At 34.1% G+C, this 13,396-nt stretch overlaps 1 protein-coding gene across 2 annotated transcripts in view; it reads left to right on the top strand.

Moving 5' to 3' along the window:
• The window catches only part of LOC118035360 (ABC transporter C family member 2), a 37,967-nt gene extending 26,672 nt beyond the window's left edge, over positions 1 to 11,295 (top strand). For both annotated transcript variants that reach the window (XM_035040900.2, XM_073412605.1), the window contains 7 exons: positions 2,851 to 3,031; positions 3,178 to 3,501; positions 5,343 to 6,099; positions 6,188 to 6,309; positions 9,485 to 9,730; positions 10,087 to 10,513; positions 10,903 to 11,295. In XM_035040900.2, the coding sequence (XP_034896791.1) occupies positions 2,851 to 3,031; positions 3,178 to 3,501; positions 5,343 to 6,099; positions 6,188 to 6,309; positions 9,485 to 9,730; positions 10,087 to 10,513; positions 10,903 to 11,000 (2,155 nt within the window). In that variant the 3' untranslated portion in view covers positions 11,001 to 11,295. The remainder of the gene's footprint in view (positions 1 to 2,850; positions 3,032 to 3,177; positions 3,502 to 5,342; positions 6,100 to 6,187; positions 6,310 to 9,484; positions 9,731 to 10,086; positions 10,514 to 10,902) is intronic.
• Positions 11,296 to 13,396: the final 2,101 nt, after the last annotated feature.

The raw sequence follows: 13,396 nt of genomic DNA, 5'->3' as shown, positions 1-13,396 counted from the left end.
CTCCTCATGTGTAGACTCTGTCGTTTCTCCTTCCTTTGCTTTATTCATTATTGTCAATTCCTTTTCACATATAAAAGAAATCTTCTTATCTCTAGTGGGGCACCACAACATAGTGTCCAAACCCCTTGCATTTGTAACATTGTGGGCCATCACTTGTAACTTTTGTTTTGCCTTTTTGTTCTCCTAACAACGAGCCCCCTAGTTTTTCATGTGGTACTTGTGGTTTTTGTATGGAAAAGCTTGTCGTACGCCCTGACTTTAAGTCTATTGGCGTGGTTTTCTTCCCACTCACGTTCCCTAACTATTTTTCCACACCCAATGCCAGTTGGTATGCTTCGTCCACATCAATTAATCGTGCAATTAACATTTTCTTGTATAGTTCACATAATCCATTGTGGTATCCAGCTAATGTTTGGTGGTCAATCTCCACAATTCAACCATGGACGGTCAATTCATGGAAGCGGTATGTGTATTGGTCCACTGTTAAGGACCCTTGCCTCAGTTGTAGCATTTCTTAAAACATCATTTGTTCATAATCAATGGGCAGGTATTTTTCCTTCAGTCGTTCTTTCATCTCTTCCTAGTTTGAAATTGATGGACGCCGGGTGCACCTTAGCTATTCTTCCACACTTCCCCACCAAGTTCGTGCATGCCCCTTCAATTTCATTCTAACATATCGAACCTTTCAATCTTCTGAGACGGCGAACCAGTCAAAATAATCCTCAATTGCTATTAACCAATCTTCAAAAGCATGCGGTTCCATTTTTCCAAAGAAGTGAGGTACATCCACCTTCATTATCTTAGTGAGTTCGTCGATGGGTTGATTCTCCAGTCCTCGCCTGTCACGGTTACGCGGAAATACCTCTGTGCTGTTGAACCCGATGGTGATGAGGTTCGAAATCTATGATGAATTTAGTTTCCAAGTCTTCCCCATCAATCCTGTGATTTTCATCCAATGATTCCTCATGGAGTTGGCCACGGCCCCTCCTATTGGGAGATGTTACCCCGTCTCGAGGTTGACGTTCATCCATAGCATCCATTCAGTTAGAAAGTTGTAATTCGGTATGTTCATGAAGGGAGTTGCTAGGAATGTGGTTGTTTGACATAGTATATGAGTAACCATTCCAGGTTACAGTCATGAAAAACTCTGATGCCAAATTGATGTAAAGCTTTCTGGTTCTACCTCTCGTTGAATCTAATAAGAACAATTAGTCACTAGCAACACAAAATCTCTTTGCCAAATTGATCTTTATTGTTTGTTATGTTCTCCCTTTAAATACCCTACAACTAAGGAATTACAATCCAATAAGTAACTAAAACCATATACTAATTTGACTAGGAAACTAACAGCTAACTAGAATAAAATAATGACAGCTAATAAACTTATAACAACTTCTCTTTATCCTACACGTCTCCTTTGCCTAGTAGACTTCGTGAATTAAAGGCCGCCTTCTCCGTCTCCTTATTTGCATCATTAGGGCTGCACACAAACATGAACCGGGGAAGAAGAGAGGCACACGCCTGGGATGACTTTCTCAACCAACCTTTCATTAAACCAGTTCATGCAAATCCTTGTAGTCAGTAAGGTCATATGATAAAGAAGATCAATATTGGTTGATGAACGTGCTTGGAGACTTTTATTGGGGTCAACCTGACCTTGGATCTATTCTTGAAATTCCTCTTAGACAGCTATTTGTCTATGTGAAGGGTGTTAGTGAAGATGAACTTGATGGAGACCATGAGACATTTTCATATCAAAACAAACAACCACAACCTGAGAGTTGAATGTCAGCATGAGCAAGAATCTTTTGATGATGAGGTTGTCTTATGCGGACCTGATGAAGAAGATTTATATGATGAAGATCTTGCAAACTAGGACATGAAGGACCCAATAATTTCTGACAAGTCTTCTAGAGATATTATGGAAAATTATTTTGGTGTTCCTTTAAATACAACAGTTGAAATATTGGAGGACATATATGATGTTGAACTCATGTTTGAAGAAGCAAAATGTGGGAATGAACTATAAGTGGATTTCATAGGAAAAAAAAATATAACATCAAAATGGATTTTTTCTTATTATACACGTCATAAATTAAATTTTGAAGTTCAAAGGTCAAAGACATGCTACTTCATGAATATGTTAGCTACAATATTATAGTCAAAGTATTTGTTCCTTTAGAATGGAAGAGTTTAATTTCTGACAGATAACTTGAGGAAATTTTTTTCTCAAGTGGTGATTATTGACGTAGAACAATTATCGAAGAAGTGTATGAACTAGATTGACAAGGCCGGCAAGCCTAAAAAGAAGTCTGCAAAGAAACCCAAAAGCATCTCATATGAAACATGAAGATACTATTTTCCTGTTTAATTTTGGATCTTAATTATTTGATTTTTACTAAACTTAGAACTTTTAATTTAATTAATATTTTATTATTTAGAAATTCTAATGCTACATGGATTCCTATTAATTATGTAAGTTTTATTTAGCAATCCTTTTCAATAAAGGATTTTAGTACTAATATAAATAGAGATGTTTAGTTTATTTTATAAAGATAAAGACTATTATTCAAATTCAATAAAATACTATAGAATTTTCTCTAGATTTCTCTACAGTTAAGTTTGTAATTTTACATCTTGAGAACCCTAGTTTTATCTTTGCTAAACACTACGGCAGGTACCACACCTAAATTGCACAAGGAGGAGATTCAAGTATTTCCTTTTCCAAGAATGGCTTTTTATTGATTCCTGCATGACGTGTGCTGAATCATTTATTAATTGTCAGTGATAGGTTCTTACCTTTGTTTCTTCCATAATATTCTAACGAGTATTGTGATTACTTCATACCAGGTACAAGAATGCATTAGGAGGTGCATGGGTGGTGATGGTACTCTTTATATGCTATTTAATGACAGAAGTTTTACGTGTTTCAAGTAGTACATGGTTGAGCAATTGGACAGATCAAGGCACTTCAAAGAGACATGGGCCTCTCTACTATAATCTAATTTATTCCATTCTATCAATTGGTCAGGTATCAATCAGTTGCTTTGTTTCCTGCTTTTCCAAAAATGCAGAAACATCTTCACCATCCTTTTGTTTTAAAGGAATAGTTTCAAAATCTTGTATCTTCTATCCTGTGCCAACTTAATTTTAAATCTTTTTTTCTTTTATATCCAGGTGTCGGTGACATTATTAAATTCATATTGGTTGATTACATCAAGTCTCTATGCCGCCAAGAGACTGCATGATGCGATGCTTAATTCCATACTAAGAGCTCCAATGGTCTTCTTCCACACCAATCCACTTGGACGTATTATCAATAGGTTTGCCAAGGATCTAGGTGATATTGATCGAAATGTTGCCATATTTGTAAATATGTTCATGGGCCAAATATCACAGCTTCTTTCTACATTTGTTCTCATTGGAATTGTTAGCACCATGTCTTTATGGGCCATAATGCCACTTTTGGTTTTGTTCTATGGAGCCTACCTTTATTACCAGGTACCCCGAACCTTTTATTCTTGCATTCCTCTTTTATTCCTCTTTTTAATACTTGTTTCTAAAATGTTCCTCTCTTCTGACATTTTATCTTTTCCTGTTTAGTAATTTCTTTCATTTTGTATTTACCTCATGCTAATCTTTTCTGTTAAATATTTTTACCTCATGCTAGTATTAGAGCAGACACTAGTTCCATCAGCAAATTAGTAACTCAAAGCAAGTATGATCAGATCATTTCCATCCATTTCCATCTTTAATAAATGCAAATATATATTGAACTGTAGTGAAATGATAGTTGACCACCTTTGTTGAATACCATTGACATTTAACAAAAAAGTGTGTGTGTATGCCCACACACACAGACAGAATGCACACTTATGTACTGTTTGTATTCCAGACTTGACAGAATTATAATGATGGATAGCTTTGAAGATTGTAGAATCGTAGTTCTGTTGATGGGAATTAGGTTTTTGGATTGAAGTCCAAGGAATCTAAGGATTTGGGTTAGATTAAGCCTGTTGATAATAATCTGAGAACCGTGGCAGCAAATATTAAAGCAAGGATGAAGTAGAGAAACAAGGGAAAGCCTTGGGCACCAAGCCTATGAAATAATGTCCCGTTATGACATTTACATTCTTATTGAAAATTAGAACTCCTAAATAGACTAGGACTGAGATTTATAAATACTACTTCAAAACTATTCTTGAATTAACTAGGAAAGTAAATAAAATAATTATTAATTAAAGAGTAAAGACTAAGAAACCATGCTCCAAAATATGATTAGGTGACATAGGGTGGGAATAGAAAACAACACTAATGGAAAAGAGAATAAGTCATCAGGTTTGTAGAAAACCAAAACCGAAAGGAAACCGTAATGGAAAAGCTTGTGAGCAACTAGACCTTCTGCCAAATCTTGAAATTTGCAGAAAGATGCAGAATTAACAATTCTTCCCCTACAATTAGGAGTAATTTCTTAAAGCCAGATGCTAAGCTCCAAAATAAGACTCGATTCTCCACAAAGTCTGATAAGTATGAAAGCCCCCTGTTTTGCATAAATTATACTTGATTCAAACTTTAATCCCTAACAAGAAATCAACCATGGACATGTGTTCCTTGACCAAAAACAACTCTTGATTGATGAAATTAAACTAACCTTGGGTTCCATGAAAATTCTTTTCTAAATATGACAGCCACTCCATCATACTTTCGCATCAATTTGGATTGGTTGTAGAACTAAGGACAAGATTTTGTTAGTTTGCTCTATGATATTGGCCCCAATGTTTATTCTCAGTTCCCTCATGCAGGTTAGTTTATGTTTTCTTTCTTTCCTTGTCTGTTCAATGTGAATCAGACTACTTTTGCTGCTGCTATTATGCAAAAAACTCAATCTAGCCAGCTTTTTATCATCATGTCCTTCATTCATCTGAATTCTAGCAATTGCAATAATTTTTTTATTTTATCTGTCATATCATACCATTCATCAGCATTTTGATTTCGAGATTTCATCATTTATTGTCATGGACACTGTTAAGGTACTTGGAAGTTTACAGCATAAAGTTTGTATCATGTCATGTTTGTTGAAATCAAAGAATATCAGAATATCTTGTAGATTGACGAGTAGTTCTGTATCTAGCAGGAGTTTGATGCAATGCTTTGCTCCTAAATAGCTTTTATCATTTTTGTTCTCTTACTATTGCTATCATGAATTCTTGCTGCAGTATATCTAGGATAAAGAACATATTATAATGCTTCAGTTACTTTTTGGAAGATAAATAATTTCTATCCTTGGATGCATTTTTATTTCTAAATGCATAGTTCTATCTAAGAACCATTTTGTTCTACAGAGCACAGCCCGTGAAGTAAAGCGACTGGATTCCATAACTAGATCACCTGTTTATGCACAATTTGGAGAAGCTCTGAATGGCCTGTCAACTATTCGTGCATACAAAGCTTATGATCGGATGGCCAGAATAAATGGAAAATCAATGGACAACAATGTCAGATACACCCTTGTCAACATGGGTGCAAACCGCTGGCTGGCAATCCGGTTGGAAACATTAGGGGGCATTATGATTTGGTTTACAGCGACCTTTGCGGTTATGCAGAATGGGAGGGCAGATAACCAGCAGGCTTTTGCATCTACAATGGGTCTACTTCTCAGTTATGCTTTAAACATCACTAGTTTATTGACTGCTGTACTGAGACTTGCTAGTTTGGCCGAGAATAGCTTAAATTCTGTGGAACGGGTTGGCACATATATAGAGTTGCCATCAGAGGCTCCACTTGTTATTGAGAGCAATCGTCCCCCTCCTGGATGGCCTTCATCAGGAGCAATCAAGTTTGAAGATGTTGTCTTACGTTACAGGCCTGAACTTCCACCAGTCTTGCATGGGTTGTCCTTCACTATTTTTCCTAGTGACAAGGTTGGGATTGTTGGAAGGACTGGTGCTGGAAAGTCCAGCATGCTCAATGCTTTATTTCGAATTGTAGAGCTGGAAAGAGGAAGGATTTTGATTGATGATTGTGATATTGCAAAGTTTGGATTAATGGATCTACGCAAAGTACTTGGTATCATACCACAGTCACCTGTTCTTTTTTCAGGTACACTGTCTAAAATTTTATTTTGAAGTTTGAACCATTATTATGATGAATTATACTTAGTTGACTGCCCTACTTTTCTTTTGTTTAGGAACTGTCAGGTTTAATCTTGATCCTTTCAGTGAACACAATGATGCTGATCTTTGGGAGGCTTTGGAGAGGGCTCATTTGAAGGATGTTATTCGAAGGAATTCCTTAGGACTGGATTCTGAGGTATATTTTGAGATTTTCCTTTTAATGTATCTCTCTTATTGTTCAGTTATCTTTTGCTTCCAAGGGCTGATTTTATCATCTAACATAACTATTGCACGGCAGCTTAGGGGTTTTGTTCTGGTACTGTTTTATTGAGACAGTAAACAGTAACCCTAATAGGGACTTTAGGGTTTGAATTGATCTTTTGGTGGCTAATGGTTATAGGTTTGATTGGGTATGAACGGGTGGATGTTTAGGAGTTCCAATGGAGGCTGTTTGATGGTGAGGATATGGGGGTTTGTTTGCTGCAAAACTGTAGAAAGATGGAAAGTTTTTCTAGAAGTCACACTTGGGAGGAAATACTAAGCTTCGTACTTAAAGTTCTTAGGAGTTATTACACCTAAGAGAGATTGCATCACGCTTTCAAAAGTATGTAGTTGGAAGTTTTATTCATAAATTGGTGTGAAACCACCAGGAAGACCATCAAACAAGAGACACAATCTTGAAAAAGGTTTTATTTTTATTCAATAATTCAATGAACTTATAACTGAATATCTAGATGTTTATTTAGATGCATCAAACTAAATAAAATAATAAGTCTTAAATCCATAAGGATATGTTTGGTACACGGGACATTATAACAACACAAATTGTCCAATGAAGCTATTTGGTGTACACATGAAACAGGAAAAGAGGTGGTTTCAATCTTGTCTCATAATTTTTTTTTTCTTGAACACCCCCCAAGGATAAGCTTGTGTTGTGTCCCCTGGGACAAACTTATCAAAGCATTCTTTGTATGCTACCCATACTTATTTCTCTGAAATTGGAAAATATCATTGCATTTTTTAGCTTTGGACTTTTGCATATAACTTTTTATTAAAATAAATAAAATTAATGAAAATTTAATTATATATGAAAAATAAAATAAAAGAAATTAATTATTTCAACAATAATAAAATTTATTTACTTCAATTATTTAAAAAATAAAATACTTAGATTTATAATTTCAAAATAAATAAAATAAAATAAAAACTTTATTTGTGAAAATACTCAAATATATTAATAAATAAAAGACTACTTTTTAATTATGTACAGAGTTATTTATGAAACATAATTACTTTTTTGTGATCATTGTTAGACCTAACACAGCCACCTAGCTAAAATCCCAGATCATCAACTCATGGGTCAACATGCTAAGTTAGTTAGCTGATTCAATGGATTAGTTATTGTAACTTCAACTTTCTAATATTAAAACTAAATTGAATCATTTAGAAAATAGGTCCAAGGTTTGAATTCTACTGTAAGCAATTTTTTGTTTTTCAAAGTAAACTTTTTGACCTGAAGTCATGGTTGGATTTGACTCGGTTGACTAGTTGTAATTGGATCAATGACCTAGCCAGTCTAATTATAAGCCTGGTTTGTACAATCATGCATTGGATATTTATTACTGTATTTAATTAATTAATTAATTATATTTTAATTAAGTATTTTATTATTAAACAAATAAGAATTAAATAACATAATATAGTATTATTTTATAACAGAATTAATTCTATAAATTGAAAACAATTAAAAATAATTATATTATTATTTTTTTATTTATTCATATGAGAAAGCATGAGAGTATTATCGTCCTTATATAGTGTTGATCTGTCTTGTTTTATGGTTGTCAAATGCAATACAGAGTTGTTTATTCCAGTCCAATCCAATGTGCACCAAACAAGCTTATCCTGTATTGCCTAATTCAGTCCAGTCTCATCCTTCCAATTCTCTCCAGTATACCATATGCATCCTAAGAGAATTAGAATCTTAATTTAACTACTAAATAATAAATATTAATAGTTCTAGATAATAATAAAATCCAGAATAATCATACAATATTAAAATTACAAAATAAACAAATACCATTGTCCATTATTGCCCTTTATTCTCCACAATAAACTCTTATTTGAAAATAAAGCATTACAAGCATGGGTATTCATAGGCTCTATATACTCCTAAAGCTTTAAGTAGTCGGATTCCTATTCCAATGAGTTGATGAACTTGTAAATAAGAAAACAGTATTAATCCTAGGGACTAATACGACCCATAATAAAATAATGCTATTATTCCGCTTCTTTTCTTGTCTGCATCACGAACCCAATGCAAGGAGATGGGGATGGGTGTTCTGAGTAACATGTTGTAGAAGTTTGTTGTAAATGTCTCTTAAGTCCTGTTAGTCTGAATTATTTTAAGCAGGAAGAGTTTTTCTTCTCTTGTCCTCCCCTTTAAGAATATCTAAGAAGAGTTCTTGATTAGTCTTTTAGTACTGTTACAGCTTTTCCATCTTATAGAATTTCCTGCATTTTTTTCTTCACTGTTTTGTTATTAACCTTTTATTGAGAGTGTCTGCTTGCATGTGTTAAGGAAAAGTTTGGTTAAAACCTTTTACATAAATTCTTAATATTTACTCTTGAGGTTCCTTTGCTTTTCGTTTTTCTAGCTTCAATTTCATATAGTAACTCCTCTATTCTATGGTCATTATCTTTTTCTGCTAAAACTCTGGTTTGTTGCAATAATTTATCAAGTCCTAAATATTTCCAATTTTAAAATCCATTGGATGGGTTCATCTAGTAGAAAGAACTCAGCTCAAGCATATGACTATAGAGTTTGTATTTGTATTACATCGACAAAGTGTCTTGTAATTATTTTTTTCCCACAGTTGCTATATATTTTTGATCATTTTATACAAAGACAAAAAAAAAGGAACAAAAGGAAAAGTAAACGAAGGAAATAAAGGGTGAAATGGAGACATGAAATGGGACTGATTATTTTTTTCAAAAAACAATTTATCTGTATGGTTGACATTTTTATCATTGTAGTTATGCTATTCTCTCTATTCGTAGGTTTTTGTGGCTTAAAAGTAGGAGTTAATTTATCAAGGGCACATGTTCATAGCAAAATTGTGTAACAATATGGTTCTGATAAATGCTTAAGAAAGAAGGGCAAATAGAATAACACATGGGAATCCCTTTTAATTTGATGGTGACTGGAATGATTGAATATGCATAAAATTGCAAACTAAACTCACCAGTCCTTTATCCCTACGATTGGATATGCATATGTTATATGCTTGACCTATTATTAACTCTTTTGCTTGAATTTCTGTAAATGCTCTGTTGAATTTGAACAATAACATTCCTCATAATTTGTTTAGGTTACAGAGGCAGGGGATAATTTCAGTGTTGGACAGAGACAGTTGTTAAGTCTTGCTAGGGCATTGTTGCGAAGATCAAAGATACTTGTTCTTGATGAAGCTACTGCAGCTGTTGATGTCAGAACAGATGCTCTTATTCAGAAAACTATTCGAGAAGAATTCAGATCATGTACAATGCTAATTATTGCACATCGACTCAATACCATCATTGATTGTGACCGGGTCATTCTGCTTGATTCTGGCCGGGTATGACATTGTGTTTTAATTATATTCCAGGCTCTTTTTTCTTTCACAGGAAGTGACTTGTAGGAAGCCCTTTCTCACATTCTGTGTGTAAGGCTACAAACGAATAGAAATGTTATTCTTTTAAAGGAAAATCAACCTTAAATTATGTCAGGTTACCTGTTTCAAATCCCAAGTCATTTTCATATCTTCAAACTTGCTACTATTAGTTTAGCCCTGAACCTGTAATATTGAACTGCCATCAATCACTTCCAATGACCAACAGACTGCTGCTGTCTATTATGGAATCAACTGATAGACTGTTAAGCGAATTCTAATGTTTTTTGCTTATATTATTTTTCTGGTTTTTGTTCCTTCAGGTTCTGGAGTATGATACACCGGAGGAACTGCTTTCAAAGGAAGATAGTGCATTCTCTAAGATGGTTCAAAGTACAGGAGCTGCAAATGCTCAGTACTTACGCAGCTTGGTAATGGGAGGGGAACGAGAGAGTAGGTTGGGAAGAGAAGAGAACAAACAGTTAGATGGACCAAGGAGATGGCTGGCCTCCTCTCGTTGGGCTGCTGCAGCACAGTTCGCTCTTGCTGTTAGCCTCACTTCATCGCAGAATGACCTCCAGCAGTTGGAAATTGAGGATGAAAACTCTGTTCTGAAGAAAACAAAGGATGCGGTGGTAACTTTGCAAAGAGTGTTGGAAGGGAAGCATGACAAAGTAATTGATGAGTCACTAAATCAATATCAAATATCCAGAGATGGGTGGTGGTCAGCTCTTTACAAAATGGTTGAAGGTAACAATTTATTTTCCTTTGCTGTGTTGCATATTCCCCGTATATCCTGATATGCCTTCTGAATTAATATATTTAAGCAACCTGTCAGTTTAAATTTGTAACTTTTTCTATTTCCTGCAATGCTTAATCTTTCTTCTAGCAAGTATTTTGTGGATAATGCTTCATCGATATATCACACCATTGTTTCATACCCAATGTTACTGATGATCATTACAGTATGTTTAATTATTATAAATGGTCGAGTGTAAGGGTTTTTTCCCGTTGTACTTTTTGAAACTGGAAGCGAACATAATCTTGCATACACCTAACAAGCAGTAACAGAGCTGTAAAATTCTAATTCTTAATGTGATATCTAATCTTACTATATTTCATTTTCCTTTTCTTTTCAGGTCTTGCCATGATGAGCAGACTGGGTCGGAACAGGCTTCACCAATCAGACTATGGCTTAGAAGACAAAACAATTGACTGGAACCATGTTGAAATGTAGGAATCGCTGTGGTTTATCTCTGGGTTCAAAGAAGGCTTTGTAACTATGCTTAATGGTAGCAACTTACTGCAAGTACCTGATGTTTTTCTAATTTAGCTTCTGGAATTTGTCAGACTCATGCGAAAGATTTTGAGGGTGTTATATACAAGAACACTGGTTTCCACGTACACTAGGCTCATGAACCAGGTTTTGACCGCCAAATGGATTCTTAAACGTGTACTATTATTAGAAGAATCCGGATATTTGCTATGTATGAACTCTGATGACTCTAAAATAAGCTGTAGAAACTAGTCAATCTGCTCGTTCTTCCTTTTGCGATGCTTGACATTTCTGTTCTCTTCGACATGAATATGTTGCCCCAAGGTCAAGTGGCACGATGAGTCTGCAGAAGCTCAAGGTTATGAATAGGGAGCAGATAAGTTTTCGCACTGGTATGAGTTGTGGCTGTTGGCTGTTGGATCCATGAAGGTGAGTCAGGTGACTTGAGTGCAAGCCCCTTGGTTTGGTCTTATATTCCTTTTGGAAAGGCAATACCTTTACGACATCTGTAGAGTTCCGTCACCGTCCTCTACAAGTTCGCTAAAATAAAGAAACCCGTTTGGACGTGGAAAGAATGGCTGATATCCATGTGTTTCTGTCTGGGGATTGTTACGTTCCAACATTTTTGTGTTTTTTCTTATCCGACGAATGCAGTTCTTATTATGTTAATTGAACAAATGGGTTTCTGAGTCAGGTTTGAGTTAAAAGAGATCCTGCCGTCCATTTATTTGTTAAAAAACAGAGAGTTCAGCCAAGGGTGATTGTTACAATGAATTCAAGTCATTGGTTTACTTTTACATTTTTTTGGTTACATAAAAGTAATTAAATTGCTTGTGTCTTTTGAGAGAAGTAAATTAAATTTGACCCAAGTCATGGTAAATTTAAGCCATTATAGAAAAGCCCGAAACCAAGCCCTTGCCTTGTGCTTTGCCATCGTCACACTTTTTAATCTGCTGAAAAGCACGGTGTATCATATAAATTCATATTCCTTTTATTGCATTATTCTAAGGGCACTCTTTACTGTCGAGTTAAAATTTCGATTAGAAAATAAAAAGATTTTCAAATAAGGTTTAGAAGTTACCATGTAAGATTGTATTTATTTATATTATTGTATTTAAATTAAAAATTTTAATTTAATTAGTATTTTACTATTTAAAAATTATATTAATTAGGTGAGTTTTAATTACAAATCCTTTCTTGTAAAGGATTTTAGTTTTAATTATAAATTTTTTTCTATAAAGAATTTTAAAATTAATATAAATAAAAGTTTCTATGTTATTTTGATATTAAGATTATTATTTAGATTTTTAATAAAACACTAGAGAGTTTTCTTTATAGCTTATGTTTATAACCTTAGGATTTGGAAACTCCAACTTCTATTCAAGGCATAAATTGGTATTAGAGTAGGTTAACATATTTAATAAACAGAAATGGTGTCAACTCATTTTGTGATACAAGAGTAGAGGCCCTCTAAGGTGCTATGCAAGCATAAAAGCAGAAATTAGATTGTTTTGCACTAGCTCAGGAACAAAAAATGAATCGTTTGGAGCAAGCCATAACAAATCTAACTCAACTAATGGATAACACTAACAAGGATTGTGAATAAGAAAGGAACTTTCATAGACTTACCTCAAGTAGGCCAAACCCCATATTTATTCCTAAATTTGATGAGATTATATTCTATAACGAGAGATTTTTAAAGAAAAGATTTATTAACTGGTCGAAAGAGTTGGAAACTTATTTTTATTTCAACAAGGTTTCTTATCATCAAAAGATATGACTTGTCACACACACAAATGTTTTTATGGTGCTAGAGAATAGTGGTTTGAATTTCAAGACTTTACAACTCGTGCCAACCTTTAATTAGATCATGACAAGATTTGAGACAATCATTAATTTTGAAATTTATATAATATGGTTATGAAAAAAAATTTATAGTGGGTAAATAAACAATTAAATTATTATTATTATTTTCCTCTTTTTTTCAACTTCTAAAAGAGCAAGGAAGAAAAATATAAAGGAGGTGTCGTTTCTTTAAAGTAAACAACTTCAAAATCACCTTAGTAATGATAACAACATTAATAGAAATACTACTCTACTTGTCAATGTATCATCTGCTAATAGTGAAGAAGAAATCAAGAAGCTCTTAAATTAGTATCAAGCAATGATTCTCAAGGTCTTGAAACAATAATAATAATAAAAAAAAAAAAAAAAAAAAACCAAAACAAGCTTGAATTGCTTAAGAAGTTGAAGCTAGCATCAAAGAAGACTTAAGTGTGGGTGTGTAATCCAACTTAAAAAGCTACAGCTGGCATTGAAGAAGATTTAAGTGTGGGTGTGTCATCCAAACCAAGCAT

The sequence above is a fragment of the Populus alba genome, chromosome 11, assembly GCF_005239225.2.
Source record: "Populus alba chromosome 11, ASM523922v2, whole genome shotgun sequence".
In the NCBI taxonomy this organism is placed as follows: domain Eukaryota; kingdom Viridiplantae; phylum Streptophyta; class Magnoliopsida; order Malpighiales; family Salicaceae; genus Populus; species Populus alba.
The sequence above is the reverse complement of the archived record's forward strand: the minus strand, read 5'-3'. Positions and strand labels throughout refer to the sequence as shown.